At 41.2% G+C, this 26991-nt stretch overlaps 2 protein-coding genes across 10 annotated transcripts in view; both read right to left on the reverse strand.

The window, feature by feature from the left end:
- Positions 1-493: 493 nt before the first annotated feature.
- Positions 494-4848, reverse strand: C15H19orf18 (chromosome 15 C19orf18 homolog). The gene is made up of 4 exons (XM_033129312.1): positions 4842-4848; positions 4438-4540; positions 1597-1763; positions 494-612 (listed from the first exon to the last, which is right to left on the reverse strand). The coding sequence occupies exons 1-4, from the start codon at positions 4846-4848 to the stop codon at positions 494-496; spliced, it is 396 nt and encodes a 131-aa protein (XP_032985203.1).
- LOC117034569 (zinc finger protein 606) overlaps positions 4540-26991 on the reverse strand; it is a 36748-nt gene continuing 14296 nt past the window's right edge. For 5 of the 9 annotated variants that reach the window (XM_033127646.1, XM_033127650.1, XM_033127648.1 and 2 more), the window contains one exon: positions 21168-24324. In XM_033127646.1, coding sequence (XP_032983537.1) covers positions 22337-24324 — 1988 coding nt within the window. In that variant the 3' untranslated portion in view covers positions 21168-22336. Of the gene's footprint in view, positions 5065-21167; positions 24325-25405; positions 25468-25546; positions 25599-26991 lie in introns of those variants that run through there. The other 4 variants (XM_033127651.1, XM_033127652.1, XM_033127653.1 and 1 more) reach the window with 4 other exon arrangements.

A 26991-nucleotide genomic window follows, 5' to 3' on the forward strand; every position in this document is an offset into this window, starting at 1 on the left:
GGAACCCTGGAATATAATCACTCTGAGAATTATTGGCAATGGAATGGATTTTCCCCCTCCTTCCTCTAGTACCAAGTTGATGTTCTCAGTCTCCTTGTGTGTAAATGGAGACAAGCTACTGGTATTGATAGGTAATATTACTGGGAAAGTTCCATTTAATGAAAGTGGCTCCTTAGCATGGTCTGGGAGACTGCTCAAAGAAATTACTTGTACTTCTGGTTAGGACCAAGAAAAGAAAATCCTGACAATTTCTCTTTCACACTTGCGACGTTGGATTTTTTTTTCCTTTCCAATTAAGTTATAATTATTCACAAACTGTGAGAGTGAAGAAGCAAGAACTGCTATGTATTTATTTTCTGTTACACACTTCTAGTTTTCTTTCCTTAGAAAGCTGTTGTACAGGGTTCTCAGGGAGTGAATTCTGTTCATGTCCTGTCTGTCATCCCTGCCATTGTTTACTCTGGGTGGCATGTGCTGCAGCTTTTATTTGCTTTCACAGAGTTCCCATTTTTGCAATGTGCACAGCATTCTGTGTTTTTGTTTTCTTTACAAACTTTTGCTTACCCTTCAATTTCATCTTTTCAATATGTTTTTTTCTCTTTGATCTAATAACTAAAATATAGACATAATGTTATTGAAAGACAAATAAATGAGGAATAGAAATGGAGACAAAAGAGGTGAGGAAAAATGGAGCGAAAAATAAGGGTGCAAACAGTGGATTTTCAGTACATAATAACTGTTATTTGTCTGATAAGGATGGTGAAAATTAAATTTTAAAATTATTTTCCCACTTTCTGTATTCAAGCTTTATAAATGCCCAGTAAAAAAGTAAATGTAGAAAAGTTATAATCCAATGTTATGAAAAGACATTGAAAAAAATATTTTCTAAGGGTAAGGAAGAGCCGTCTGCCTTAGTAACCATCACTTATCTCTTCTCCTCATAGTCTTCCAGCCTCTTTCCTACTGTCTATGCCTGGTCTTATTAGAGAGGAGATCCATGCAGGGGACAGTTAATAGGATTAAATCAGACACTGCACTCTCTCCATATTTCTGCTGTAGAATTTTAAAAATTCCAACATCAGAACTTCTACAAAATCAAGTTTATATGAGCATATATGTTGCCCTCTCCTCAGAAGGATTTGCAGGTATGGTAAACATCTCTCAGACAGGTGTCTTTGACCTGGGGATAATAACCTCTGTTTTGTGGGCCTGGATACCGTTTCCACATCACATTGAGGCACACGGTGCAGACAGGACATCCACTTGTTTGTGTTCTAAACTTGAGAATAATGCCACATTAATAACTATGCTTAAGGGAAATGTCTTGTCTGGGAAAAGGTTTGTTTCCTGAACTCTTTTTTCAATCCTTGGAATTTCCCTGCAAAAGGAACCAAGCAACCACACAGTTGTTAACCACTGTATAATTTGATCAGAACAGTTCATTTATGTAGGTGTGGCTGTAAATATTCATCTTTCTTACCTCAAACTCCATTAACTCCCACTTAGCTTTGCGTTTCAAAACCAAACCATCATTGCCAGCTCAGCTTTCATGTGACTTTGGATATGACGAGATAGATAAACTGGTTGATTCTCTACCTGAGTGAATAAACTTTTCCAGTTCCTTCTCATTCTCTGGAAGTAGGTAAGAGGACTCGTCTTGGCGCTCATCCTCGGAGCCCTCCTCTTCATCTCCTAATAATGGTGTCCTGACATTTTTATAAAGCAACGCAAGTTGTTGTCTTTCCTCAGCCTGTACCAATCGACTGGAGAATAATACAGATGAATTTAGGAGCACAATTTTCACAACACATCATCATGTCTTAACCACGTGACTTTTTGACTGACAAAGAGTCACCAGTACATGGTGGTAGGTAGGTGACGGAAGCAGAAATAGACTGTTAAACCAAAGTAATCAAAGATTGTAAATTTGTGCTGACAGGCATAAGAGGAGTAACAGATAATGCCAAGTGTGGATCAGAGAAGGAGTAGGGTGAGGTAGATGAGGCACTCACATTAGGTACAAAACTTCGTAAGATAAATAATATCTTAATGAAATAATTTACAAAAGAAAAATTAACGCCAAGAACTCCATGATGAACAAAATATCAACATTTCAATAAAGACAGTATAGATATTACAGATTTTCCCTTTTGCTCAGTCTCCAATACAGCTTGTCCCAACACCATTACTGATCCTGTATTTTAAATGTTGATATTTTGTTCCTTGTGGATTTTTTGGGGCATTTAGATTTTTAAAAAATATTGCATTAAAATATTATTTATCTTGATTAAGGAGTTTTTCGGCACCCCTTTAAATTTTGCACCTAAGGTGAGTGCCTTGCTCACTTCACCATAGGTCCAACCTTAGATGTTTAACATGGAAATGGGTAATAGAGTGTGTTACTTTTTCCTAACATACTTACCTTTTCAATTCTATTTGACTGATGTAATAAAAAATAATTTTAGGATTGGCTTATTTGTGTTCTAAGGGGTTGTGATGTAGGAGAGGGTGAGGAGGAGCATCCAGAGGCAAGCTGTGCAGCAGGAAGAACAGGCCTGATCATAAACATCATTAAAGATAATCAAGAAGTTGGGACAGGATCAGGATTTAGGTAAGGAGAGTGAGGTGCTCCCTTCAGGTGCAAAATTGAAGGAGGTGCAAAAAACTCAGTAGCGATGATAAATATTTTAACTCAGTATTTCTTTTAAAATGAAGTGAATGGAGAAAATCCATAATAAACCAAATATCAAAATTTTAAATAAAGACACATCCAATAGTGCTGTGACAAACCATACGGGAGCCTGAGTCAAAAGGAAAAAGGTGAGTCCCTACATACATGCATGTTTTTGTGTATTTTTAAATGGTTATTCTTTTCCAAAACATTAAAGTTGACAATATATTAAAAAATTGAAAAGTGGTCATCAAAACTCACAACATTATTTAAGTTTAAATATTTTATCTACATAAGAAACAATTTATTATAATTTTACTTCCTTGGTTTAAATGAAAACAAACTTATCAATAGTATTTTTAAAATCTACATCTGGGAAAAATTAACCACTAAAAATTACATGAAAACATATACTTTGGGGCATGTGTTTTCCTTTTGCCTCCGGCTATAAAATAGCTAGGTGTGACCCTGCGTGTGACACAAATGTAAAAGCTGTAAGAGTAGACATTAACTCAGCAACTTAATTGGACATTGAAAAGTCCAAGAGGATACGTTTTAGTGAATTATTTTAGAAAACTTTATATCTGTTAACATCTTTGTCTACACTAATGAAATAAACCAAAATAGCAGTTGCAGAAATTGATCAAAGGAAATCACCACATTAGATAACACAGAACCAAAAATGCTAGTTACACACTCTCGTTAGCAAAATGTCTTCAATTTTACCTTCAATCTCATTTTGCCTTCATTTGACATACTTCAGGGTGGTCCTAAAATGGCTCCCTTAAAAAACATCCGGGGCTGGCCCAGTGGCTCAGGTGGTTGGAGCGCCATGCTCCTAATGCCGAGGTCGCTGATTCAATTCCCACACGGGCCAATGAGCTGCACCCTCTACACACAAGGCTCATAACACCAGCATGGGCCAGGGAACTGTGTCCTACACAACCAGACTAAGAAACAACAGCTTGAACCAGAGTGTGGGCGGGAGGTGGAAGAAGGGGGGAAAAATATCCCATACATGGTGCTATAGTCCTTGTGTTCATACTGAATTCTAATCAAGCAAATAATTCAGTACGTCTTCAAGCTGTTTCTGATGGGATATAATGGGACCCTAGAACTGAATCCTAGAGCAGGAATCGGTATGTTCTGGTCAGAGTGGTATGATGTCCTAGTGCAATTCACTTCTGTCCGATCCTAATTCAAAATGATCACATCACTTGAAAGAGCTTGATCACAAGCTTTATTTGTGCGAACAAGATGAAGTGTCTTCCCCAAATGCTACCATTATCCCAGACTACTTTGATACTAACAAGTTTCTAGTGAAAAAGAGAGTGGTCACTCTTTTTTGCTTTGTATTATTAAGATTCCTTCCAGGTAGCAAGTTCACTTGAGAACACCACATTTTGGGAGGATAACTAGCATCTCAGACAGTGGCTTTCAAACATTTTTGACCATGAACCACAGTAAGAAAAGTTTTACTTCACAACCATGTATCTGTCTGTCTGACAAGTTACTTTAATACATGTAATACTTTCTAATATGTTCTATTCTTCTAAATTGTATTCTGTTCTGTTTATTTTTATTTTCTTCTTTTAAATTTATATTATGACCCAATATGAGTACAGTTCATATTCTGAAAAACACTGGTCTGGAAATTTATAGTGATTATATAAAAATTATCATCATTATTGTCATCATCGCTAAATAATAATTTAGTTACTTTATATCTTGCTCACGGATGGTAATGTTACTTAGCATATACTTACTATATCATATAGGAAAAAGTGATCCCACAAATCAGGGCGATGCTTAAGGCTATACATGCAATTGTAACGACTTGAACAAGAGCAGGTCTATGCGGAATCAGTGCTAAAAATGGAAAGAAAAGAAGTTTGCACAGAATTTCATTTCAGCTATGCCTGGCAGTTAATATATTTGTTAAATATATTGTTATTCCAAAGGGAAATGTGACAGAAAATGAGAAATACCATTTAAAATGAGCATTTTTAATTTTTAAAAATGCAGAGATGAGATTGCTTCTGTAATCAAATATAATTTGAATTCACATGTAATCACTGACTCCCCTTTTTCATCTGCCTCCTGTCCTTGGTTGAAGCCCTCTCTTTTGCTCTATAGAGATATGGGGGTCCCTGACTCAGTACAGCAGCACCTGCCATGTATGCAGCTGGCAGGAGAGTAGCCTCAGTGTTACAACTCAAGTGTTGCCTTGATGGTCTCAGGGTGTGCAGTGCTATAATGAAAGAATATTACAGGGCAACTCAGGGTACAATTCCACAAACCGGCATCCCAGGAATTGGTGTTTGGGGCTATCGAATGTAGTATAGAACTCTGGTCATTTTTTATAGGCTCAGGTGTATCATCCTTCCCATCATCTGAAATAAAAAAGAAAAACGAGAGATTTATTGTTTGTACAAATTGAACAAAAGTACAATTGGAAAGTAAGTACATTACTCAGCGACTTGCAAATTCTGACAAATTGAAGTGACTACTCCATGTCCTTCACTTGGCCTTCCCTCACTTTCTGTCTCTTCACTGGCACAGGGTGAGGAGTTCAGTGACTCGGCTGAAAAATGCCTTGAAGTTCACATCTCAGTGAAAAGCCAGCCTGGCATGATGAAAAGAACCTGGACTATGAAAATGCTAGCAGTGCAAAATGCTTAATTGTAGACTGTAGCTGTGGGGTTTATTAATGTGCACTCCACAATTCTTTCAACTTTTCTGTATGTTTTCAGATTTTAATAATGAAATACTGGGGGAGAAAATAAGAATATGGGTTACAGATGGTTTCAATACAATGAGTACTGAAAATTGGCTGTTCGGTCTGGCAATGCGAAGGGCATCGGGGACCTAGACAAAGGCAGTGTTAGCAACATGGTGGGGATGCAATGTTGACTGAAACAGGTTCAAGAGAGAATGGGAGGAAAGGAATTAAAGACTGTGAGTTTTGGAAACTCTTAAAGAGCTCTGCTGTAAAGGCAGGGAGAGAAATGGAGGCAGCTCCTGAAAGGGGCTGAGCAATCAAGAGATGTATTTTGTTTAAGATGGGGAAATTGACAGCATGTTTGTCTGAAAATGGGACTGATATTTTAAGTTGTGATACAACAGGAAGTCACCAAGCAGAATGGGAAAGCAAGTGGACTAATGAAATGGAGTAGCGTATTTTTTATAAAACTTCCTAGAAATGGAATTGCTGTTTATAGTGACTGTATTTTCTTATTTTCTGTATTCTTGGTGCTCTGGCATTTGAGGCTTTGTTCCTGGAGAGACTCCTGCTCCCAGCCCCTGAGGCTAGTATTTCCTAGAGCAAAGGACTCCCCTGTGAGCATGCTTTTGATATACAAACCAACCAATTCAGAGCCCACACCCTCATATATGGATTCATATATGGATTTGTATATGATGTCATGTAACACTTCATTTGTCAAACATTCAAACTCCACGCTGATGAATCAAAAAAAGTTAATAGGAAGGAGTCTGGGAGCTAACAGGAATAGATTCAAAGATTAACCACTTAGCTCTGAGTCCCCTGGTTAGCACTACACTTGCAGGCTGACAAACACCAGGACAATTTTTGGAGGAAGCCACCTGCAACAACAGTTCTCAGAAGAGGCCAGCCACAATGGTAAACAACTATAAGATGACTATCCCCCCTGCATCCTGCATAGAAAAATATAAAACCAGCTAAACAACAAACTGCTGCAGCTGTCTACTCTAAGACCCTGCCCCTGGCAACCCCTCTGCTGATGTTTCTCTCCTTACTACATGTGACAGCTATCTTCTTTAGACACTGCCATGGGCATTCTCTCTGCCTGACGTTTAATAAAACTTTCCTTGCTTTCCTACTTTTCTAAGTCTTGTGAATTCTTTCACATTCTGTAAATGACCAGGGGTAATTATATGTGTGGGGACAGAGCCAGGAGTGCAGTTTCCAGTCTCTCGCCCTCACGTGGAAAGGTGCTGGCTCGGGTAGTTAATGGCCATCAACTGTGATTGGATGGCCATCAGCTGTGGCTAGTTGGCCGTCAGCTGTAACCAGTGAGCCATTGGCCACTAATATAACTGCCGTGGCTATGCTAGCATCAAATGGGGGCTGGCAAGAAGATGGTGGCTGAGCTAGCAAGAGCGGATTGCAGTTAGCAAGTGAGGTTGGTTGGCAGAGAGAAGTGGACGGCAGGTTGCAGGTCGTGTGGCTCCTGCTTCCTGTGTCTCCAACCCAGCTGCCAGCAAGAATATAGTGGTCTGACTCTCCTATCTATGGCTCCGTGGGTGTTCTTTTTTGGCCTCACTATATGCTGTGTTCTTATGTGGGGAGCTGTACCAGATACCCCACATGACACCCTGCATAACAATACATTTTGGTGCTGAAACTCAGGAGTTCGACTCTACCTCTTTCTCTCCCCTGCTGGGGATTTCCCCCGGTGGCTCGCCAGAGCCTCTCATGGATTCCTTCTCTTGAGAGTTGGAAATTGATGTTTTCTGACTGGGGCTACTCTCCAGTGCAATTGAAAGCCCAACTTCTCTGTTGGTTGGGGAATTCCATTGCCAGACCTGGTGTGAGGCTCCTTTCTTTTTCTTAGGGGACAGGCGAGTCATCTTGGCTGCACTCTTAGTGGGCATGGCACGGACGTGTAAAAGCCTTCAAAGCATCCGCCACAAGAAGTCTCCTGTGACAGGATGACCTGGTAGCGGTCCAGGACTCTAGGACTAGGTCCCGCCGGTGCAAGTCAAAGACCCACTCATCGTACAGGCACACAAGTCAAAGATGCACAGTCTCCCTCCCCACTGGACACTCCCTATAGTTCTTTGCGGTGACTTGCTCCCCATCTAAATTCTTCTTTCGCTTTCTCTGGATCTCTGTCGCTGCCTCCACGGGTCAACAGGTCTTTGGTTGGTAAGAGATATGCCTGGAGATGTCTGTGGGGCAACAGGAATTCCACAGGCCAGGTCCACAACCCTCACCTCGATCTTAGGTGGGGACGCCCTCACAACTAATGGTCATTTATTTCCTCTCTTTCTCTGAAGTATGTGGTAACAAGTGTGCTAATTCCGTAACTCCTGAGTCAGAGACTCCAGAGGATCTTCGGGGGATGCCCCTCAAATTCTTAGTCTGGCGATCACGAGGCCACCGTCCCTAGCACCATGGGCAGCTCCTCCTCTGTCCCTCTCAACTCCCCTCTTGGTTGTTTTTTCAAGAATTAGACCAAATTTGACCTCTCTCCTCTCAAAAAGAAAGCTTTTTCTAACTCTCAGTTACTTTCAAGATCTAGCAGATAGCCTGAAGTGTAAACATAGCCACTACCACTGCCTGAGGCTGAGGTAAAAAAAAGGGGGAAAAAAGAGGTATTTTTAAGAAGAAACACAAGCGGTTAATCTCTCAAGCCAAACCTCACCCTTTTATTACAGCCTCTTTGAAACTGTCCTATTGGCGCAATTAAAGATCTTAGGTCCTCTTTGCAATTGTTGGTAGTTCTGTTTTTGTGTATAACCTGTGCTTGTAGTATTTTACACGTAGCATTTTTGCCTCTGGATAGTATTACCAGTATAATGTTTAATTCGCTTTAAATAAAATTTTAAGTGCTTATATAATAAAAACTGACCCAAATACTTTTCAGGATCATGTGATCTAAGCAAATATTTGATACTAAGGCTGGTATAACTTTTGGTTAAATAGACATGCCTTTTAAGGTTATTAACCTTTTGTTTTATCTAAGTTGCAAAAATAAATTTGTGTTATCTCTGTTACAAAATTTGTCAAGAAAATAGCTTGCGTAATAATTAAAATCTCATAAAATTAAAAGCTAATAAGAAGTAAATAAAATACAGTTTTAGATGAAACTTTTCAGCAATAGTTATACAATATAGATGCTTGGACATGGTTTCTCAACATCTGTTAGTAACTTAAAATTTTAGTTTTGCTAAGTTGTATTAAATAATAAAAATTATTAAATATCTAGGTATTTCAAAATAATAAAATGCTGAAATATTAATTATTAGATAGGTCTGGGTTCATCTATTTCTGGCTTCTTATCACAGGAAGGTTATAAAAATAAATTAAGATCTATTAATAAATATATCTTGTGGGCGTCCAGTTAGCTCAATTAGTTACAGCATGATGCTCAGTTGGTTAGAGCGTGGTGCTTGTAACACCAGGGTTACCAATTCCATCCCCGCATGGGCCAATGTGAGCTGTGCCCTCCACAACTAGATTGAAACAACAACTTGACTTGGAGCTGATGGGTCCTGGAAAAACACACTTAAAATAAATAAAAGTTTAAAAACAAACAAACAAACAAATAAAATATCTTGTATTTTATTACAAAAACTTATGTTTTTGAAGGTTGCAAAATATGTTGCTGAATTTGCCAATGGAAATGATAAGTACTTGCTTTCAGCTATCAGTAAAAATTAAGGTTCTAAAGATTATAGATTAATTAAGTAAACAAATGTGAATATCAAAAGTAAGTTATTACAAAATTAGAGTTAAGTTCTCTCTCTGCTAAGTAAGACAAAGTTTGTTAGACTATTGGTCAGCTACTGATATTAAGAAAAAGTTTTCTCCCTGAAAAGCAAACATCATATATGTTATCAGAATAATTTGTTTTATATTATCTCAATTAGGTCTTTGGTTACTCAAGAAAACTAAATCTAAGAACTAAGTTTTGCTACTGCTAGGGTTCATGGCATCAAATATAGGCCAATATAAGGAAGCTTAGCTTAATACTTTTCCTAATCTGGCAGGCTGTTATAATAGTTCTGACTCACTGTAGCATCCTTGATAAAGAGGCTCAGATCCTAAAAGAAGGCTAGGGAATTTGTTACAATGTCTTTTACAACTGAGACAGGGAAAACAAGGAAAGAATAAACAACAAGACCAGAGACAGGCCAGCCTTTTGGCTGCAGTTATAGACATCCCAAGGCCAAAGCCACCTCATGGCCACCCTGACAACCTCAGAAGAGGAACACCAGGAGAAGGAGCCTGCTTGGAATGTAAAAGCCCAGACCACTGGAATAAAGTGTATCCTAATCCTCCAAAGCAGTTGTGCCCCCTGTGCAAACTAAAAGGGCAGTGGAGGAGGGATTGCCCCTGTACTGAAGGGAGCAGGGACCAACTCCTTCCATGAAAATGGCTGTAATTGATTGACAGGTCTAAAGTACCCAGCAGCAGCTCCCAAGAAGAAAGAGGCTGCCAGGGCCGGCCCAGTGGCTGTGGCAGTTAGAGCTCCATGCTCCTAACTCTGAAGGCTGCCGGTTCGATTCCCACATGGGCCAGTGGGCTCTCAACCACAAGGTTGCCAAGTTTGATTCCTTGAGTCTCATAAGGGATGGTGGACCGTGCCCCCTGCAATTAAGATTGAACATGGCACCTTGAGCTGAGCTGCTGCTGAGCTCCCGGATGGCTCAGTTGGTTGGAGCGCGTCCTCTCAACCACAAGGTTGCTGATTTCGACTCCCGCAAGGGATGGTGGGCTGTGCCCCCTACAACTAGCAACAGCAACTGGACCTGGAGCTGAGCTGCGCCCTCCACAACTAAGACTGAAAGGACAACAACTTGACTTGGAAAAAAGTCCTGGAAGTACACACTATTCCCCAATAAAGTCCTGTTCCCCTTCCCCAATAAAATCTTTAAAAAAAGAAAAGAAAGAGGCTGTCATCCTCACAGGGGTAAAACTGTGGGTGCCCCTTGAAATGGAAGGTAAGCCTGTTAATTTCTTGATTGATACAGGAGCCACTTACTTTGTCTTTACTCACTCTGGAACTGTTTTCTTTGAAACCTGCTCGGTTGTATGGATAAATAGAGCACCTAGATTTAGGCTCATACTCAGCCTATTTCTTGTCAATGGCCTGTACCTTGGTGTTTCAAAAGGACTCTAGCAAAAGTTGTCAGGAGTCCTCTAAGCCCTGACTCTAATTGCTGCCCATTACTTTAGATTCTAACTTCAATTCTGTTATTTCCTATATTATTAACTTAGGAGAAGTTCAACAGTCACTGAAGAAATATAGGGACTGCACCTTCCACAGGCCGTCCCCTCTGCTCTCTCTATAGCCCTGTAAAGCCAAGAGACCAAGAATTATTACAAGGGCTGGTCCAGTGGCTCAGGCGGTTGGAGCTCCGTGCTCCTAATGCTGAAGGCTGCTGGTTCAATTCCCACATGGGCCAGTGGTCTCTCAACCATAAGGTTGCTGGTTCGACTCCTCGACTCCCACAAGGGATGGTGGGCATATGCCCCCGCAACTAACAATGGCAACTGGACCTGAGCTGAGCTGCGCCCTCCACAACTAAAGATTGAAAGGACAACAACTTGGGAAAAAAATCCTGGAAGTACACACTATTCCCCAATAAAGTCCTGTTCCCCTTCCCCCAATAAAATCTTAAAAAAAAAAAATTATTACAAGCCTAGAAAAGAGGGGTCCCCAAGAAACCAGTTAACTCCTAAATGGAAGGGATCTTCTACAGTTCTCCTGAGCATCCAACTGCCATCGGGCTGCAGAGACTCAGTAGCTGGGTCCTCTTCCCTCCAATCAAATGTATTTCATTTAAGTCTCCACAGGACTACCCCAGAAATGAAGACTGTTGTACCTGCTTCTGTGAGCCAATTAAAGATCTTAAGCTCCTCTTCAAACAAGCAAGTCAATCTCCCAAGACTGATAAGTACTAATAATTAACCCTAGACTCCTGGAGCTGCTCTTTATTACTTTTCTCTTAAGACTTCTTGTTTTCCTCTTTACTCGCACTCCACCTGGGATCCCCTTTCCGCTCTTGGGGATCCTAGTTCTCTCACCTTTACTGGTTCCCTTCCTTATTATTCTTGGTTTACTTCTATTTAGACTGTACCTCTTTAACCTTCTGGTTAAATTTGTCTCTTAAGTTACAGATGGTTCTCATGCAGGGCGTCTAGCCCATCCCCACAAGTAACTCTGAAACCACCCTCAGCCCCATAGATCAGAGCTCCAACTCCCGGCCTGAAGCCTCCAGCTTGGTCAAGTCCTTAGATGAAACTGCCCAGATTTTCCAAAGCCCAGTTGCACCACCATCCTTGACTGGCAATCTCTTAGGTAGGGCCAGCTCTAAGCACTACCCAGCTCTGAAGCAGTTACAGAAGATAGGCCCTTGCCCCAGACCCCAAAGATTTTCATTGCTGATCAGAGATGGGAGAATGATGAGTCAGAGAAAGAGTTAATAAGAACAAGTCTGGAAGCTAACAAGAGTTAGCCTAAAGCTTAACTGATGAGTCAGAAAGTGTTAATGAGTCTGGGAGCTAAGAGGAATAGGTTCAAAGATTAACCACTTAGCTCTGAGTCCCCTGGTTAACACTACATTTACAGGTTGACAAACATCAGGACAATTTTCAGAGGAACCCAACTGTGGCAACAGTTCTCAGAATGGGCCAACTACAATGGTAAACAACTGCAAGATGACTAGCCCCTTGCATCTGCATAGAAAAATATGAAACCCCAACTAAACAGCAACTTGCTGCATCTGTCTACTCAAGACTATGCCCTCTGCAATCCCCCCACCCTCCACCAGTGTTTCTCTCCTTACTACCTGTGGCAGCCATCTTTAGACACTGCTATGGGGAGCCCGACTTTTAATAAAGCTTTCCTACTTTTCTGAGTCTTGTGAATTTGTGGGGACAGAGTCTCAGAGAGCAGTTTCCAGGCTCTTGGCCTCTCGCGGAAAGGTGCTGGCTCAGGTAGTAGATGGCCATCAGCTGTGGCTAGTTGACCATCAGCTGTAACCAGTTAGCCAATTAGCCACTGATATAACTGCCTCGGCTGCGCTGGTTGGTCAGTCGGTTCGTTGGCAGGCAGAGAAGTGGACAGCAGGTTGCAGGTCTTGTGGATCCAGCCTCCAGTGAAACTATAGTGGTATGACTCCCCTATCTATGGCTTCGTGGGTATTCCTTTTTGGCCTAGCCATATCCTGCGTTCTTATGTGGGGAGCGGGACCAGAGACCCCGCAGACTGCCTCGCACAACAAATGGCTCAGAGAGCAGGGTCTCCCACAGGACAGAATTCTTCCATATTCTGCAAATGACCAGGGGTAATTCTATGCCAATACACAAGCCAATTCTGTCTGCCCTCAATCACCCCAAGGCTAGGTACTGGACAACTAGGAACCATTCCTATAGTCCAGAACCTGCTGAAATTATTCAAGCTATCCAACCCTAAGCTTACTCCATGTACCTACCTCACTTCACCCATTCCTTCCCATGTAAACCCCAATAAAGGCTCTGGGCCACGCTTTCCCATCTTCCTCCTGCCTCCTAACTCTGGTCCTTCCTTACATGGCCCTGCATGGTGTAACATGCCTGTTTCTAGGGATCTGTGCATATAAACTTTTTCCTTCATAACAATCATTTCCATGTCTGTGTGTCTTACCATACCTGAGTAAAACAAATCCCATGTATAGTTCAACACTCTGGGTCAAAAAATAAACGCATCCTTTTTATAAGAATTGCCAATTGCCCACTATAGAAGTTGCAATCATTCCTAACCTACAAGCAAGATGGGAGATTGTGCTTTCCTACTCCTTTGCCAATAGTTCATTATGAAACATTTTGCCCACTTTCAACATGATAGCTAAAACCTGCAAATATGGTGTATTTTCAATGTGTATTTCCCTTATTATGAGTTAGGCATCTTTCCATATAACCAAGAGCTAAGGGTTACATGTGAAAATTGGAGTCTTCCAGTGATCTGATCAGGCAATTCTTTCCTCTATCTCCATATCAGAACCTACACTTGAGATCCAAAGCTTGGGCAAGGAGGAGGTCTCAGTGAAGCTCTAATGCAAGCTCACAAAACAAGTAGGTGTCAAAGTAAGGAACAGAATGCAGGCCCTTTGATACCATGGCCACAACTCAGTCTCTGCGCTTTGGTGGTGAGGGAGTGAACCTGCAAATGAACTACTCATGATTGAATTTTAGGAAGATTAATAATGTGTTTGCGATGGATGCGTGTATTAATCATGTATTTTTATTTTCTGTATTTTCTGACCATCATTGCTAATCCAACTATCCAGGGAGGATGCCTTTTTCTAACGTGCACAAAGGGGCTGCAGAGGTTACTACAGTGGGCGCCCTCTGGAGCCACACACCACAGCAGCTTTGGGAATGCACATGGGTCCCATCCACCTTCCCAGATTCCTTGACTTACCATTATGCCTTGAGAATTGTGGAGGTCTCGCAGCTAGAAGGCCTTTGAAGGGGATCAAAGAGAAGAGACAGGTTTAAGATAGATTTAGGAAAATAAGGAAGTAACTTGGTATTAGACGAGGGGGCCTAATATGTAGTTTCCAAATAATTAAGATGATAAATGTGGTTAATAAATTTATTCCAATGCTTAGTAGAAATGTGTGGCTTAGTTTGCCAAAGGCGTGTTCTATTTGCATCCAGAGTTTCCTTTCGTGAACATGGACCATAAAGAACATAGCACATTTGGTTTCTTGACTGCTTTTGCAGTCACACAAGCTGGTTGAGGCCCTGGAATGATGCAGTGCAGACTTCAAGGGGACTGTGCTTTCATCACAAGGCCAGAGAACCAATGCCAGGGAAAGCCCAACAGCAATATTCTTTCCTCCGACACAAATCATATGCCATTATTGTGTGCAGATGGCATTTCCCTTGTACAGAACTGAGACTGTTTATAAGCAGAACATAGCTGCACAAAGAGTTACTGCCTGACTTTATAGATTGTCAGGGTCAGTTCCTCTGTTTTGAGATAAATGGAGTTCAAAATGCAAAGCGTAGAAGAGAAAGAATTATAAAGAATATTTCACACTTGTAGAGCATCTGTGTCTGGACACCTCCACTCGACCATGAAAACAAGTATATCAAATCACAATTGAAGTCACACATACACGCTCATAGGACCCAGTGGACCAGGTTTCTGAGTGCGCTCAAGTGAGACGTACGAGAAGTAGTAATGCCTAAAAAGAGCACAACTTACAGAGAGTGAAGAACATAGAGTTTAATTTCCAAGCAGTGCTTATCTAATATTATTTTATGGGCCAGGCTACTAACAAATACACAAGAAAAGACGTTCATATAGCAGATGAGAGGACCCATTTCACAAAATGAACAGCAGAAGGACTTATTGCTGGGTCTTGGGGAAGCCTCTTCTTCTTTTTTATTTTTTAAAGATTTTATTGGGGAAGGGGAACGGGACTTTATTGGGGAACAGTGTGTACTTCCAGGACTTTTTTTTTCCAAGTCAAGTTGTTGTCCTTTCAATTTTAGTTGTGGAGGGTGCCATTCAGCTTCAAGTTGTTGTCCTTTCAGTCTTAGTTGTGGAGGGCGCAGCTCAGCTCCAGGTCCAGTTGCCGTTGCTAGTTGCAGGAGGCACAGGCCACCATCCCTTGCGGGAGTCAAACCGGCAAACTTGTGGTTGAGAGGACACGCTCCAACCGAGACATCCGGAAGCTCAGCGGCAGCTCAGCTCAAGGTGCCATGTTCAATTTTAGTTGCAGGGGGCGCTGCCTACCATCCCTTGTGGGAGTTGAGGAATCGAACTGGCAACCTTGTGGTTGAGAGCCCACTAGCCCATGTGGGAATCGAACCAGCAGCCTTCGGAGTTAGGAGCATGGAGCGCTAACTGCCTGAGCCACCGGGCTGGGCCTGGGAAGCCTCTTCTTGAATCTGAGATAATTGAGTTTTCTTAGAGGACACTTTGAGCTGCTTGGTGACATTTGTGGATTCCTGTGACTGCTTATAGCCTTGAAAACTTATAGCAGTAAAATGTTACTACCCCTTTTTACTTCTTCTAAAACAAGTAAAAACAATGGTTGACACTACCCATTAAGTCAGCTTTTTGTCCAAGTGGGTTTGAACTCACCTGCATAAGGCAAGCATAAACAAAGTGGACATTCCATAAAAAACAAAAACAAAAAGGTGAAAGAACTTTGAACGTTATCCATCACTCCAAAATTGTTAGTCTTTTATCCTATGGATGAAAGGAAATATTCAGCTAGAACCCAGCATTTGCCCTATATATTTATCCGAGGGAACTAAGAAACTCCGCTCCCTATAGAATGTTTAGGTCCTGACTTGGAGTCACCAATGTGAGATCAGCTCAGGCTGCCTCGTGGAGATCCTTCATAGAAACAAGCCAGCCAATGGGGAGACTCACAGAACGGGGGGCGTGGCCAGTGAGGTGAAGCTGGCGGATATAGGTACAAAGATGGATATGCCTACAAAGACGAGGTCCCTGTCCTCAGGGAGCATCCAGATCAGCGGGAAAGGAGAGCTTGCTCCTTTGTCTCCCTCTCCCTGCCCCATGTATTTCCTCTTCCGCCTGTTTTTGGTCCGAGGCCTTGGCCCTCTTCTGTCTCCCCAGTCTTCTCCTTGTTCAGCTTAGGTCCACCCTATGCTTATGATCTCAAGAGCAGAGTCCACAATGTATAACTGTGCTCATCTCCTGTTAAACAAAACCTTGAGTGTCATGTTCTGAACTGACAGGCAAGTGTGTGCTTTCTTGTCCTCTAAGAAACCCGAGGGCAATGAAAATGGCTGGTGGTGTCGTTGCTAGTTTCTGGCCGTGGGCAGAAATAAGCAGTGGCTTGACCTCCCCCAGAAGGCCCTCCCTGACTCCCTGGTCTGACTGCTACCTCCATGAGTGCTCCAAGAACACCCATTCCTGCCCATTGTGGTCCCAACACCCTGACCTGTTCTCGCTAATGTCCCCACTATCTCACCCATGACAGTGACTCCTGAGGGCACCCACAGAGCCCGGCACAGGGCTCCGTGTACGTGAGCTGCTTTCCAGTGTATCGCTCCCTCATGGTGACCCAAACCTAGTTATTCACACTTCAAAGTCTATCCGTTTCTGTACTGCATTGGTACCTGCCCCCAAACTGCAGCCATGAGGTGAAGTCACTGCCTAGTGGCATCGCCTACAGGTCGGTCATCACTATCCTCAGCTGATTTCTGAATAAGCCTGTAGTTCTCTCCCCTGACCCCCACCCCCATACATCTCCTTCACTGTTTCTAATACCAGTGAGTTAGGCACTCAATGGCTAGCATATACGCAGCCCTACGAGTGTACTAGAAATCAAGATGTCCAGTTAGGATGACTGTAACTGGGCTATTTAGATCAAGACCTTGCTTACGTGCATGTACACACAATGTTAACTGTGGGACGTGTCTTGGTGCCTTGGGAACAACCCTAATGCTGGCTCATTCGTCAACACTTGTTGAGAACTGACAGTGTGCCAGGGACTATCCCAGGTCCTGGGGATACAACACTGAGCAATGAAATCCCTGCCCTCTCCGAGCTTTGTCACTATGTTACAGTTGTTCCTTTCTAGTAAAACTGATAAGGCAATAGAAAGAAACATAATAAATTAGTTGAACATATAGTGTGCTTGAAGCGGATAGGTGTTACATGTAAAATACTAGAACAGGGTAAGGGAATCAAGGATGGGGTCTGCATTTTTAAATAGACCCTCCTTGCCTTGGCCAGGCCTGTGCTGTGTGCTGTTGCTGTGGAGAAGTCAAGAGAATTAGGGGAGGCATGATGGCACGTGGTCTTCAGTACCTTTCCACAATCCGAAGAGGGTGCACAACTGATATCCAACTCTGGCACTTAGAAGCCAGCTCAACCTCAGGCACCTACCTCAGATAAACAAACCCAAGTACAACTTCAGAGCAAAAGATCAGGGAGTATCAGAAACTCTTAGAAAGACCTGGGCGGGTGCCTGATTTGGACTAGTGTGCTGGGCAGGATGCAGCACAGCTCAGCTATATGAATGAAATAGAAAAGGGACTTCTGGAGTTCACTCTAACTTTTCCTGCCTTTGTCTTAGAACACTGTCTCTGCAGCTGCTGTCACCAAACCTCTGTTCCAGGCTTCCTGAGAAGGGGGATCATGGTGGGGAAGCAGCCTGTTTATGAGTTAGCTGGGGAACAGGCAGACACCGTACCTCAGGCACGCATTTCCACAGCCAGCCTCCTCAAAGTCCTGGGCTGGTGAACCACATTCCAATCACTGACTAGCTTTCTAATGCCTTGACCTCCCCATCCCAGGATCCATTCCCCAACCCCAACTTCAGTGGGATTTACAGGGACCAGGACCCCATCCTGTCACATGTATGCATAACAATTAATGGAGTAGCTGTGACCCCCAAGTGAACTGTGTTAATTGGCCAAGGTAAAAAGCAGTCTTCTGAGCACAACTATTCCAAAAGGAAAAACCAAACATTGGATTACAGAGTCCATCAGAAGCAGACACATTAGAAACAAATGGACCGAAAATTTTAATTCATCTATTAAATACACGTAAAGAGATAAGGCATGGTATTAACAACAGAAAATAACAACACATAAAAAAGAACCAAGAAGTATTAGGTCTGTAAATCAACTGTTGAAATGAACACACAATAGAGGAAATACACAGCAAAATGGGAAGACAACTGAGGAACAAATGAGCAAAGAGGAAGAGCAAACTGAGGTCATGTCCAGACAAAAAGACAAGACATGCTTACATCTACATAATAAGAGTCCTAAAAAGAAATTTTTTAAATGGAAAGGATGAAATATTTTAAAAATGAGATTTCTCAGAAGTAAAACAGATTAAAGACATCAGGTTAAAAGGCCCACAGACAGTATCTTATGAAGCTAAACATATACAAGATGTGATCATAAAATATGGTGAATGATGGTGCCGAGTGCCTTCCAATAGAAAGGCAGGGATCTTCAATATGGGAAGTGGCACGTGGAACCTTAGTAACTGTGTGACAAGTTTCAACTTGTTCAGTACAATCAGTCAGGTGTGAGCTACAGTTAAGAGGTGTGTTTTCAAGTGTGCTGTAAATCATGGATCATGAACAACGCATTAACATGAAATGGGCAGTGTCATCCCCCATCATGACAATGCTCCATGTCACACACAGCTTCTGGTATATGACAATTTCTGTCAAATGAAAACATTACGGTGTGCCCTCATCCACCTTATTCACCGGATCTGGCACCATGCAACTTCCAACTCCTCCCCAAAGTCAAAATGGCCATGAAAGGTTAATGTTTTGAATCAATTCAGGATATGGAGGCAATCACGACAGCGCAACTAAAAACACGAAGGAGGACTTCCAGAACTGCTTCAGAAAGTGGCAAGAACAATGGGATAAGTGTGTTCTAAGTGAGGGGGAGTATTTTGAGGGGGAATTAATGGCAATGTGTCTTTTACTGCAATTTTTTTTAATTTAAACATTCACCATGTTTTTTGATTATACCCCATACTTACCAAACAACCCAGCAGTTCCACTCCTACATTCTCCCCCAAGATATATGAGAACTTGTGTACACAGCCTTGTAGAAATGTCCACAGTGGCTGTAACAACGCCAAGATCTGGAAACAACTTAATGTCCTTCTACAGAACAGGATAACTAATGTGGCACGTCCACGTGATAGAATGCTACTCAGCAAAAAAAAGGAGCTGACACACAATACCACATGGATGAGCCTCCAAAAACATGCTGGGCAAAAGAATCCAGCCCCAAAAGTTGGTGTATGAATAGAATGCTGTGTGACTCTACTTATATAAAACTCCAAAAGATGGCTCTAACATGTAGTGACAAAGCAAATAGGTAGTTACCCAGGGCTTGGTGGGGTGTGGAGGGATTAACTGCGAAGACATGAGGAACTTTTTGGAGAAGTGAAAATGTTCTGTTTTGATTACAGCGGTACTTACAGGGTGTGGACATTTTCAAAATTCACTTAAAAAATGATGAGTTTTGCCTTAAAAAGCAAAGTCATCACCATCCTGTGGTTGTTTAAAGCCTCCAGACTGGATGAGGTCATCAAGAGAGTGCGAGCAGACAGGAAATGGGCACCCTGATGGTGAGAGGTAAGGGTGGTGGGGAAGACTGAAATGAAGGCTAAGAGGCAGGAGGGATGTCCTAAAAGCAAGTGAACATGTTTCAAGGACAAAATGATTCATTAGCTAAGATGCTGCTGATGTCAAGGAAGAAAACAGAATTGACCACTGGACCTAGCAACCTGGAGGCCACTGGCAAGTTAGGCTTGGAGTGGGTTCAACAAAGACTGGAAAGGAAGTGAAGACAGAAAGAACAGACAACTCCAGGCATTTTACTTTCTAAAACGCAGGCACCAGGGCAGCCAGTTAGCTCAGTTGGTTATGATTCGATCCCCACAGGAGTCACTGTGAGCTGCACCCTCCACAACTAGATTGAAACTACTTGACTTGGAGCTGAGGGTCCTGGAAAAACACACTTAAATAAAGTTTAAAAAAGTTAAAAAAATAAATAAAACACAGGCACCAACGCTGGAAAGTTGTTAGGGAGGAGGAGATACCACGGAGGCCTCTGCTGCTTGCTTGTACTCTCTCAGGGAAATAGGAAGCAAAGTCCTCTGCCAGGAGTGAGTGTGAGGTAAGGTTTGTTCAAGGGATTTAAAAGACACTAATCTTGGTAATAGAGTTATAGAATAACTTGTCAGGATGCTTGTGGAATATTGTGTGTGACATATGAAACCCCTTGGAGTCCCTAAACCAGAGAATCTGGATTCACTCAGTGTATTACACTGGGTATTAGAACACAATACCCACATATTGGCAGTATGACACTTGATAGTTAGGCTGCATTCTCTTAAAGATGATATTGCTAACTCGATTCTGTCCAAGCGTCTTTGCTCAAATCACATAAGAAATCCATTCAATTACTTCAATTTACTCCGGCAACATTTATTGGCTGACACTATGCTTTAAGCCCTGAAATGTAGGGAATCAGATATTACTTACCTATGTAAGCTCCAGAGACAGCAGTCATATGGTGAATACAACATCCCCTGACACCAGGAGGCCACTGTTTGTCAACCACTGAGGAGTCATGGACCTAGATGAACCTTTTATACCCTGGATTTTCAACCAATATCTTGGAAGTCTATCCAGGAAGGATTGTTGGCGTTATGTTAGGGAAATACAGGACATATTTGTAAAGTGGAAAGAAGCCACCCAAATCCTCCTATCCATCCTGCCCACTTCCCCTGTGAGAACTCAGAGAGCACTCCATAGGGACTGGTTAGCACCCTTCCCTTTTGAATCCTGTGATCAAGCAACCTTTTCATCTGGAGAACATAAAGAAAATATAAACATGATTTCAAGGGAGAACTTGTGGAATGGTGCTCCCATGTGCAGTGGCATCTCCTGCCCTCTGCCTCATTGAGCATTCATCTGGCTTGCCCAAACCTCCAATGAGTCCTCCAGCCCATTCCGTTATAATGTTCAGGGTTGTGGGTGGTAAAATTCTAGGGAACCCAGGTCCTAGAAAATGCAGTCCTCCTGAATGTCCAATCCAGACTTCAAATTCCAAAGGGAGCTTAGCTCTCATGTTACCAGAAATCCTTCAGGAAAGAGAGCCATGTAACTTTATTTTTCACTGTTTAGGAATTTCTTGATTTTTATTATCAAATATCTACTATATAAACACTGAACAAAAGACAAAAAATATTAGGGGAAAAAGAATCACTGGAGAGGTGTAACATAGTGGTTAAAAACATGAACTCTGGAGCCAAACAATCTCAGCGTCACTCCTTGCTAGCTCTGCGTTCTTAGGTAGATATCTCAACATCTTCACTTCAGTTTCTCCATTTGCAAAATTAGCATAATAATAGTACCTATCTTATAGAACTAAGGGGATTGAACAAGTTAATATTTGAAAAGCATTTTAAACAAAGCCTAGCATGTGGCAAGTGCTATGTTAAATTTTAAATTAAAAAAAAAATTAACGGGGTTAATTTCTCCATATGTCTTTTCAGTCCTTATCCATATACATTTTTTTAGGTGTCATAGTACATATGTATATACAACTCTGTGTCCTTTTTATTCCTTCAGATTATGTATATTAATGCATTGTCCATAATTATAACTTATAGTGATTGCCTAAAACAAATTACAAACTAATGTCCAACAATGCAGGAATGAGTAAACCATGGACAACAACACACTGGGTTATAAAGTATCACCATTTGTTCCAACAACATCAGTCTTATACTTCTAGGCAATAACCTTTCCACCATTAGAAATCTCATTTACTCATCTTTTCTAAGGTTAATCTTTATCAACAGTAAATATCCCATTCAATACTATTTTTTTCTTAAATTCAGATTTACTATTCCATATTCTATTTCTTAAAGGGCACCTAGACCCTCACATTATAATAATAGAATCTGTATTTTCATGATTATGCACAAAATGTTATTGTAAATCTTCCCATCTAATACTCCAGCTTGATGCAAAACACTGTGTTTCCACCTGAAACACTTTTCCTAACATAAGGTTTTCTCCTTAACAATGCACTCTGATCCACAAATAGTTGAGACCTCTTACTAAAATATGTCTCATTCCCTACATTCAAGTTCCTCAAGTAGGATTACTGATGGACCATGAGAGGAGTTTGGAGTTTTCTTCACTGTAATTATCTGAAGTTAAATAAGAGCTACAGAACTGCTAAGCTTTCTTCTATTCTTTTCATTCATAGGTTTCTTCTAAGAAGATATTTTCTACTTAGTAATAAAGGGAGAAGTCTTACTGAACTCTTACTAAAAAATTCCCTCTTGATTATACTTGTAGGGGTTTTTTCAATGTGTTATCAAATGTACAAAAGACAATCTCTCATCAATTCAATTCAATTCAATTCAAGTCATAGAGTTTCTCTTCACTATGACTCCTCTGGTGTTGAAGCAGAGCTGAGTGACCACTATAAGCTTTTCCACAGTCATTGCATATAAAGCGTTTCTCTCCACTGTGCATTCTCTGATGAATAATAAGAGAAGAATTCTTACAGAAAGCCTTCTCACAATGATTGCATTTGTAGGGTTTTTCTCCAGTATGGTTTCTCAGATGTACAATAAGGGACGAACTCTCATTAAATGCTTTCCCACATTCATTGCATCTATATGGTTTTTCTCCAGTGTGAGTTCTCCGGTGCGCAATAAGGTGAGAGCTACAGTTAAAGGATCTTTCACATTGATTACATTTATAGGGCTTCTCACCAGTGTGAATTCTTCGATGAGCAACCAGGTGACAGCTCTGGCTGAAGGATTTCCCACATTTATTGCATTCATAGGGCTTTTCTCCAGTGTGAGTCCTTTGATGTCTAACAAGATGAGCCATCTGGCTGCAGGATTTTCCACATTTATTACATTCATAAGGCTTAATTCCAGAATGAATAATTTCATGTTTAGTGAGAGCTGAGCGTTCTCTGAATGCTTTGCCACATTCCTGACAGTTATACGGTTTTTCCCCCGTGTGAGTCCTCTGGTGGGCAATAAGGTGGGAGCTCCAGCTGAAGGATTTTCCACATTCAGTACATTTATACGGTTTTGCTCCAGAGTGAGTCCTTTCATGTTTACTAAGGGCTGAGTAATCCCTAAAAGCTTTTTCACATTCATCACATTTAAAGGGTTTCTCTCCAGTATGCATTCTCATGTGGGCAATAAGATGGGAGCTCCAGCTGAAAGATTTCCCACATTCAGTACATTCAAAAGGTTTCTCTCCAGTATGAGTTCTCTGATGTCCAATAAGATGGGAATTCCAGTTGAAAGACTTCCCACATTCATTGCATACGTAAGGTTTCTCTCCTGTATGAATTCTCGTATGCACAATAAGATGAGAATTCCAGCTGAAGGCTTTTCCACATTTATTACATTCGTAGGGTTTTATTCCAGTGTGAGTCCGTTCATGTTTAGTAAGGGCTGAACGATTCCTAAAAACTTTTCCACATTTATCACATTCATAGGGCTTCTCTCCGGTATGAGTTTTCTTATGCTGGATAAGATAAGAGCTCCAGATGAATGATGTCCCACATTCATTGTATTCATAGGGTTTCTCTGCAGTGTAAGTGCTTGTATGTTGAGTGAGGAATGAGTCATACCCAAAGACTTTCTCCCATTCATTGTATTTATATGCTTTCTCTACAGTACCAATTTTTTGATGCTCCATAAAGGATGAGAAGTAAAAGATATTCTCATATTCTTTGTAACCACACTGTTTTTCCCCAATATGAGGTTTTGAATGTTCATTAAAGGATGGGCTCTGGTTAAAGATTTGATGGTATTCCTTATATTCATAGAGTTTTCCTCCTGTATGCATTCCATTATGATCACCAAAATGTAGTATATGATTGAAAGATTTAACAGCATCAGTACATTTGAAAAGATTATCTCCAGTTTGCATCCTTACAGGGTGAATAGGTTGCACAGACTGGCAGAAAGCTTTGTCATAATCATTACTTTCACAGGTAATCTTATCTGCATACATTATGGCTGAATTACATCTCCAACTTTCAGCATTTGTATCAGGCTTATAGAAATGTTCTATTTGAGAAACTCTCTGAGGTGCAACAAAGTTTAAGCTCTGGCTACACTCTGCCCCAAATTCACAGAACTCAGAGCCTCTTTGAGACAGTACTTGCTTTTGCATGAAGACCATCTGCCTCATAGCTGTACTTTGGTTCATGTGGTACATTTCTAATTGGTCTTTACATCCCAAAATTTCTAACCTGGAGAACCAAGGATCACCCCATACGTATTGTTCTAACTTCATGCTATGGGATTGTTCTTCCTCAAAAATGTTCTGCGTTGGGATCAATGCTTTGCTTTCAAGATTTCTCATCATTTCTGAAATAAACAGAAAAAAAAGCTGTGAGAGCACAGAAAAAGAACTTCTAAGAATATAGTGGAAAAAGTGAAATTTTTTTTTTTTTTTTTTTGGTCCATATTATTGAAAAGGCAAGACTGAACTTGTTTTCAAATAAACTTGTAACAACCAGAAACATCACAATTGAAAAGAGGAGAAAAAGTGAACAAAAGTAAGTAATCAGAATATAAAGTGTTTGCTTAAATACTGATAAAGTCCATTCAGGAATATTTATCCATGGTAACAAAAGATGGATGAGCAAGGCCCTTAGCAAATAATGTTTAAATTACCAAGGTGTCTTAATTTATTTATGTGCTCTAATGCTCTTACTGCTCCCGTTTTGACACCTGCCAAAATAGGACGGGGTAGCATTAAGAGAAATCACCAACAGAGGCTTCAAGCCAGGATGTTATCTATGAAAATATGCTATCACATTACTTCCTACTCCATAGAGTTCAGTCAATAACACAAAATTCATTAGCCCAAAGGGCAAAAGTCACATGATTTAGGGACACTCCTAAAGTTCTTCTAACAACTACAGAATCATTTATGGAGCAGTGACATACGAGATTAACTTGAAAGGCAGTATATTGTGATAAGACAGATACATACGTTATAATCTGACAATCTGTATTTAAATATTGGCTCTGCCACTATCATTAGAGGACTTTTCTGATGATGAAATGAGATTATGAATCCAGTGAAATGTCTGGCAAATTCAATATATAAAGCCAACTGTCATCATTGCTGAGGCATCAATCCTCCAACAACTGAAGGGGTCTGCATTAGTTTGCTACTGCTGCTGCAACAAACTATCACACCTGTTAAGTAGTGGCTTCAAATAACACAAACTGACTATCTTACAGTCTGGAAGTCAGAATCCAAAATGGCTTTCACTGGGCTAAAATCAAAGTAGCTTCCCTTCAAAAGCTCTAGGGGAGAATCCATACCCTTGCCTTTTCCACTTTTACAAGCTGTTTGCTTTCCTTGGCTTGTGCCTCCTTCCTCAACAAGGACGGACAATTAAGCTCGCGAACTCATCCTAGAAAAAGTGCTACATACCTCATTGCTGAATATCACTACGGTCACCTTCGAAGTGCTCCCCTTGGAAAGCTATGCACCAATGCCAGCGCCTAGTCCACCCTTCAAAGCAATTCTGGAATTCTTTTTCTGGAATGGCCATCAGAGCTGTCGTTGTATTACCCTCGATGTCCTGAATGTCATCAAAATGTCTTCCTTTCAACATTTCATTTATCTTCGGGTAAAGAAAGAAGTCATTGGGGGCCAGATCAGGTGGGTAGGGAGGGTGTTCCAATACAGTTGTTTACTGGCTAAAAACTCCCTCACAGACAGTGCCGTGTGAGCTGGTGCATTGTCATGCTGTAAGAGCCATGAATTGTTGGCAAAAAATTCAGGTCGTCTAACTTTTTCATGTAGCCTTTTCAGCATTTCCAAATAGTAAACTTGATTAACTGTTTGTCCAGTTGGTACAAATTCATAATGAATAATCCCTCTGATATCAAAAAAAGGTTAGCAACATCATTGCAACACGTTCACGAACTTAATTGTCACACCTCATATCTTCAAAGCACATCATTTTGGCCTCTGCTTCTGTCAACCACATCTCCTCCCTGTGTTTCTGCCACTACTGCTTCACTCATATAAGGACCACGTGATTATGATGGGTCCATCCAGATAATATGAGATCATTTCTCCATCTCAAGGTCCTTAACTTATTCACATCTGAAAAGCCCCCTTTGCCATATAAGGTGCCAGGTTTAGGAGTGGACATGCTTTTCTGGGGGGAGTGTCATCAATCAGCCTACCACAGGGTCTAAAGCTGCAGGTACACAACAGGACCTAGACCCTGTCCTCTTTCTCTAGTTTTTTCTTGTTCTGTCTTCACCATACACCATTTTCCCCCTTTTACTACCAAAGTTCATTACAACAGAGGCTCTACTCTGCTCAAAAACTAGCATTTATTACCAATTTCAAGCTTAGCTCCTAGAAGTTAGGAAAAAATCTTCATATAGCTTTTGAATCCTTCCAGTAGAAACTCCTAAAAATAGTAGCTGACCAACTCACTGACCAAATGAACACTTCTTGTCCAATTTTACACCCTTGTGGCCTAAGTATCCAGAACCAGAGACAAGTCAAGAAAGTATAGATGTAAAGACCAATGAGAACTTTCACCTGGAAGATAGAATCTCTGTGATTAGAGGACATACTAAACAGTTATGCTCAATAAATACAATGTACCACTAAGGAACTGTGGGGTTGTGGATGCTAAGTGGGTGGGAGGTCGGAAAGATTAGCTATGACAGAGGCAACCACACAGAGTAACAACATGAGCTTAGCCTTCGAGCATGACTCAAATGCAGATAGACAAAAAGACCGCCACTACATACACCAGGGGGAAAGGCATGATGTGACTGACATGTGAGGAAGACACCGAGATGCCAGTTCAGTAAGCTTCAGGAATTAGTCAGGAAATGAGAAAAATAATAGAAAAAAGGGGAAGGTCTTGATCTGGTCAGTTGTGTAAAAGGCAACTTGAATTACTGTAGATTTACTGACCTCATAATGGAAGATTTCAGGGCCATAAATCTAGAAATAACACCTGAAGTGGCTAATAACAAGTAAGAATT

Source organism: Rhinolophus ferrumequinum, chromosome 15, assembly GCF_004115265.2.
Source record: "Rhinolophus ferrumequinum isolate MPI-CBG mRhiFer1 chromosome 15, mRhiFer1_v1.p, whole genome shotgun sequence".
Classification (NCBI taxonomy): Eukaryota; Metazoa; Chordata; class Mammalia; order Chiroptera; family Rhinolophidae; genus Rhinolophus; species Rhinolophus ferrumequinum.

Bases quoted from the DNA above. Each gene is read 5' to 3' on its own strand.
- C15H19orf18 (XM_033129312.1), bottom strand. The intron at 1,764-4,437 runs GTAAGTATATGC...ATTATTCTCCAG, and splicing joins ACTTTTTCCTATATGATATA to TCGATTGGTACAGGCTGAGG. The intron at 613-1,596 runs GTAGAGAATCAA...TCTATATTTTAG, and splicing joins GGAAAAGTTTATTCACTCAG to TTATTAGATCAAAGAGAAAA.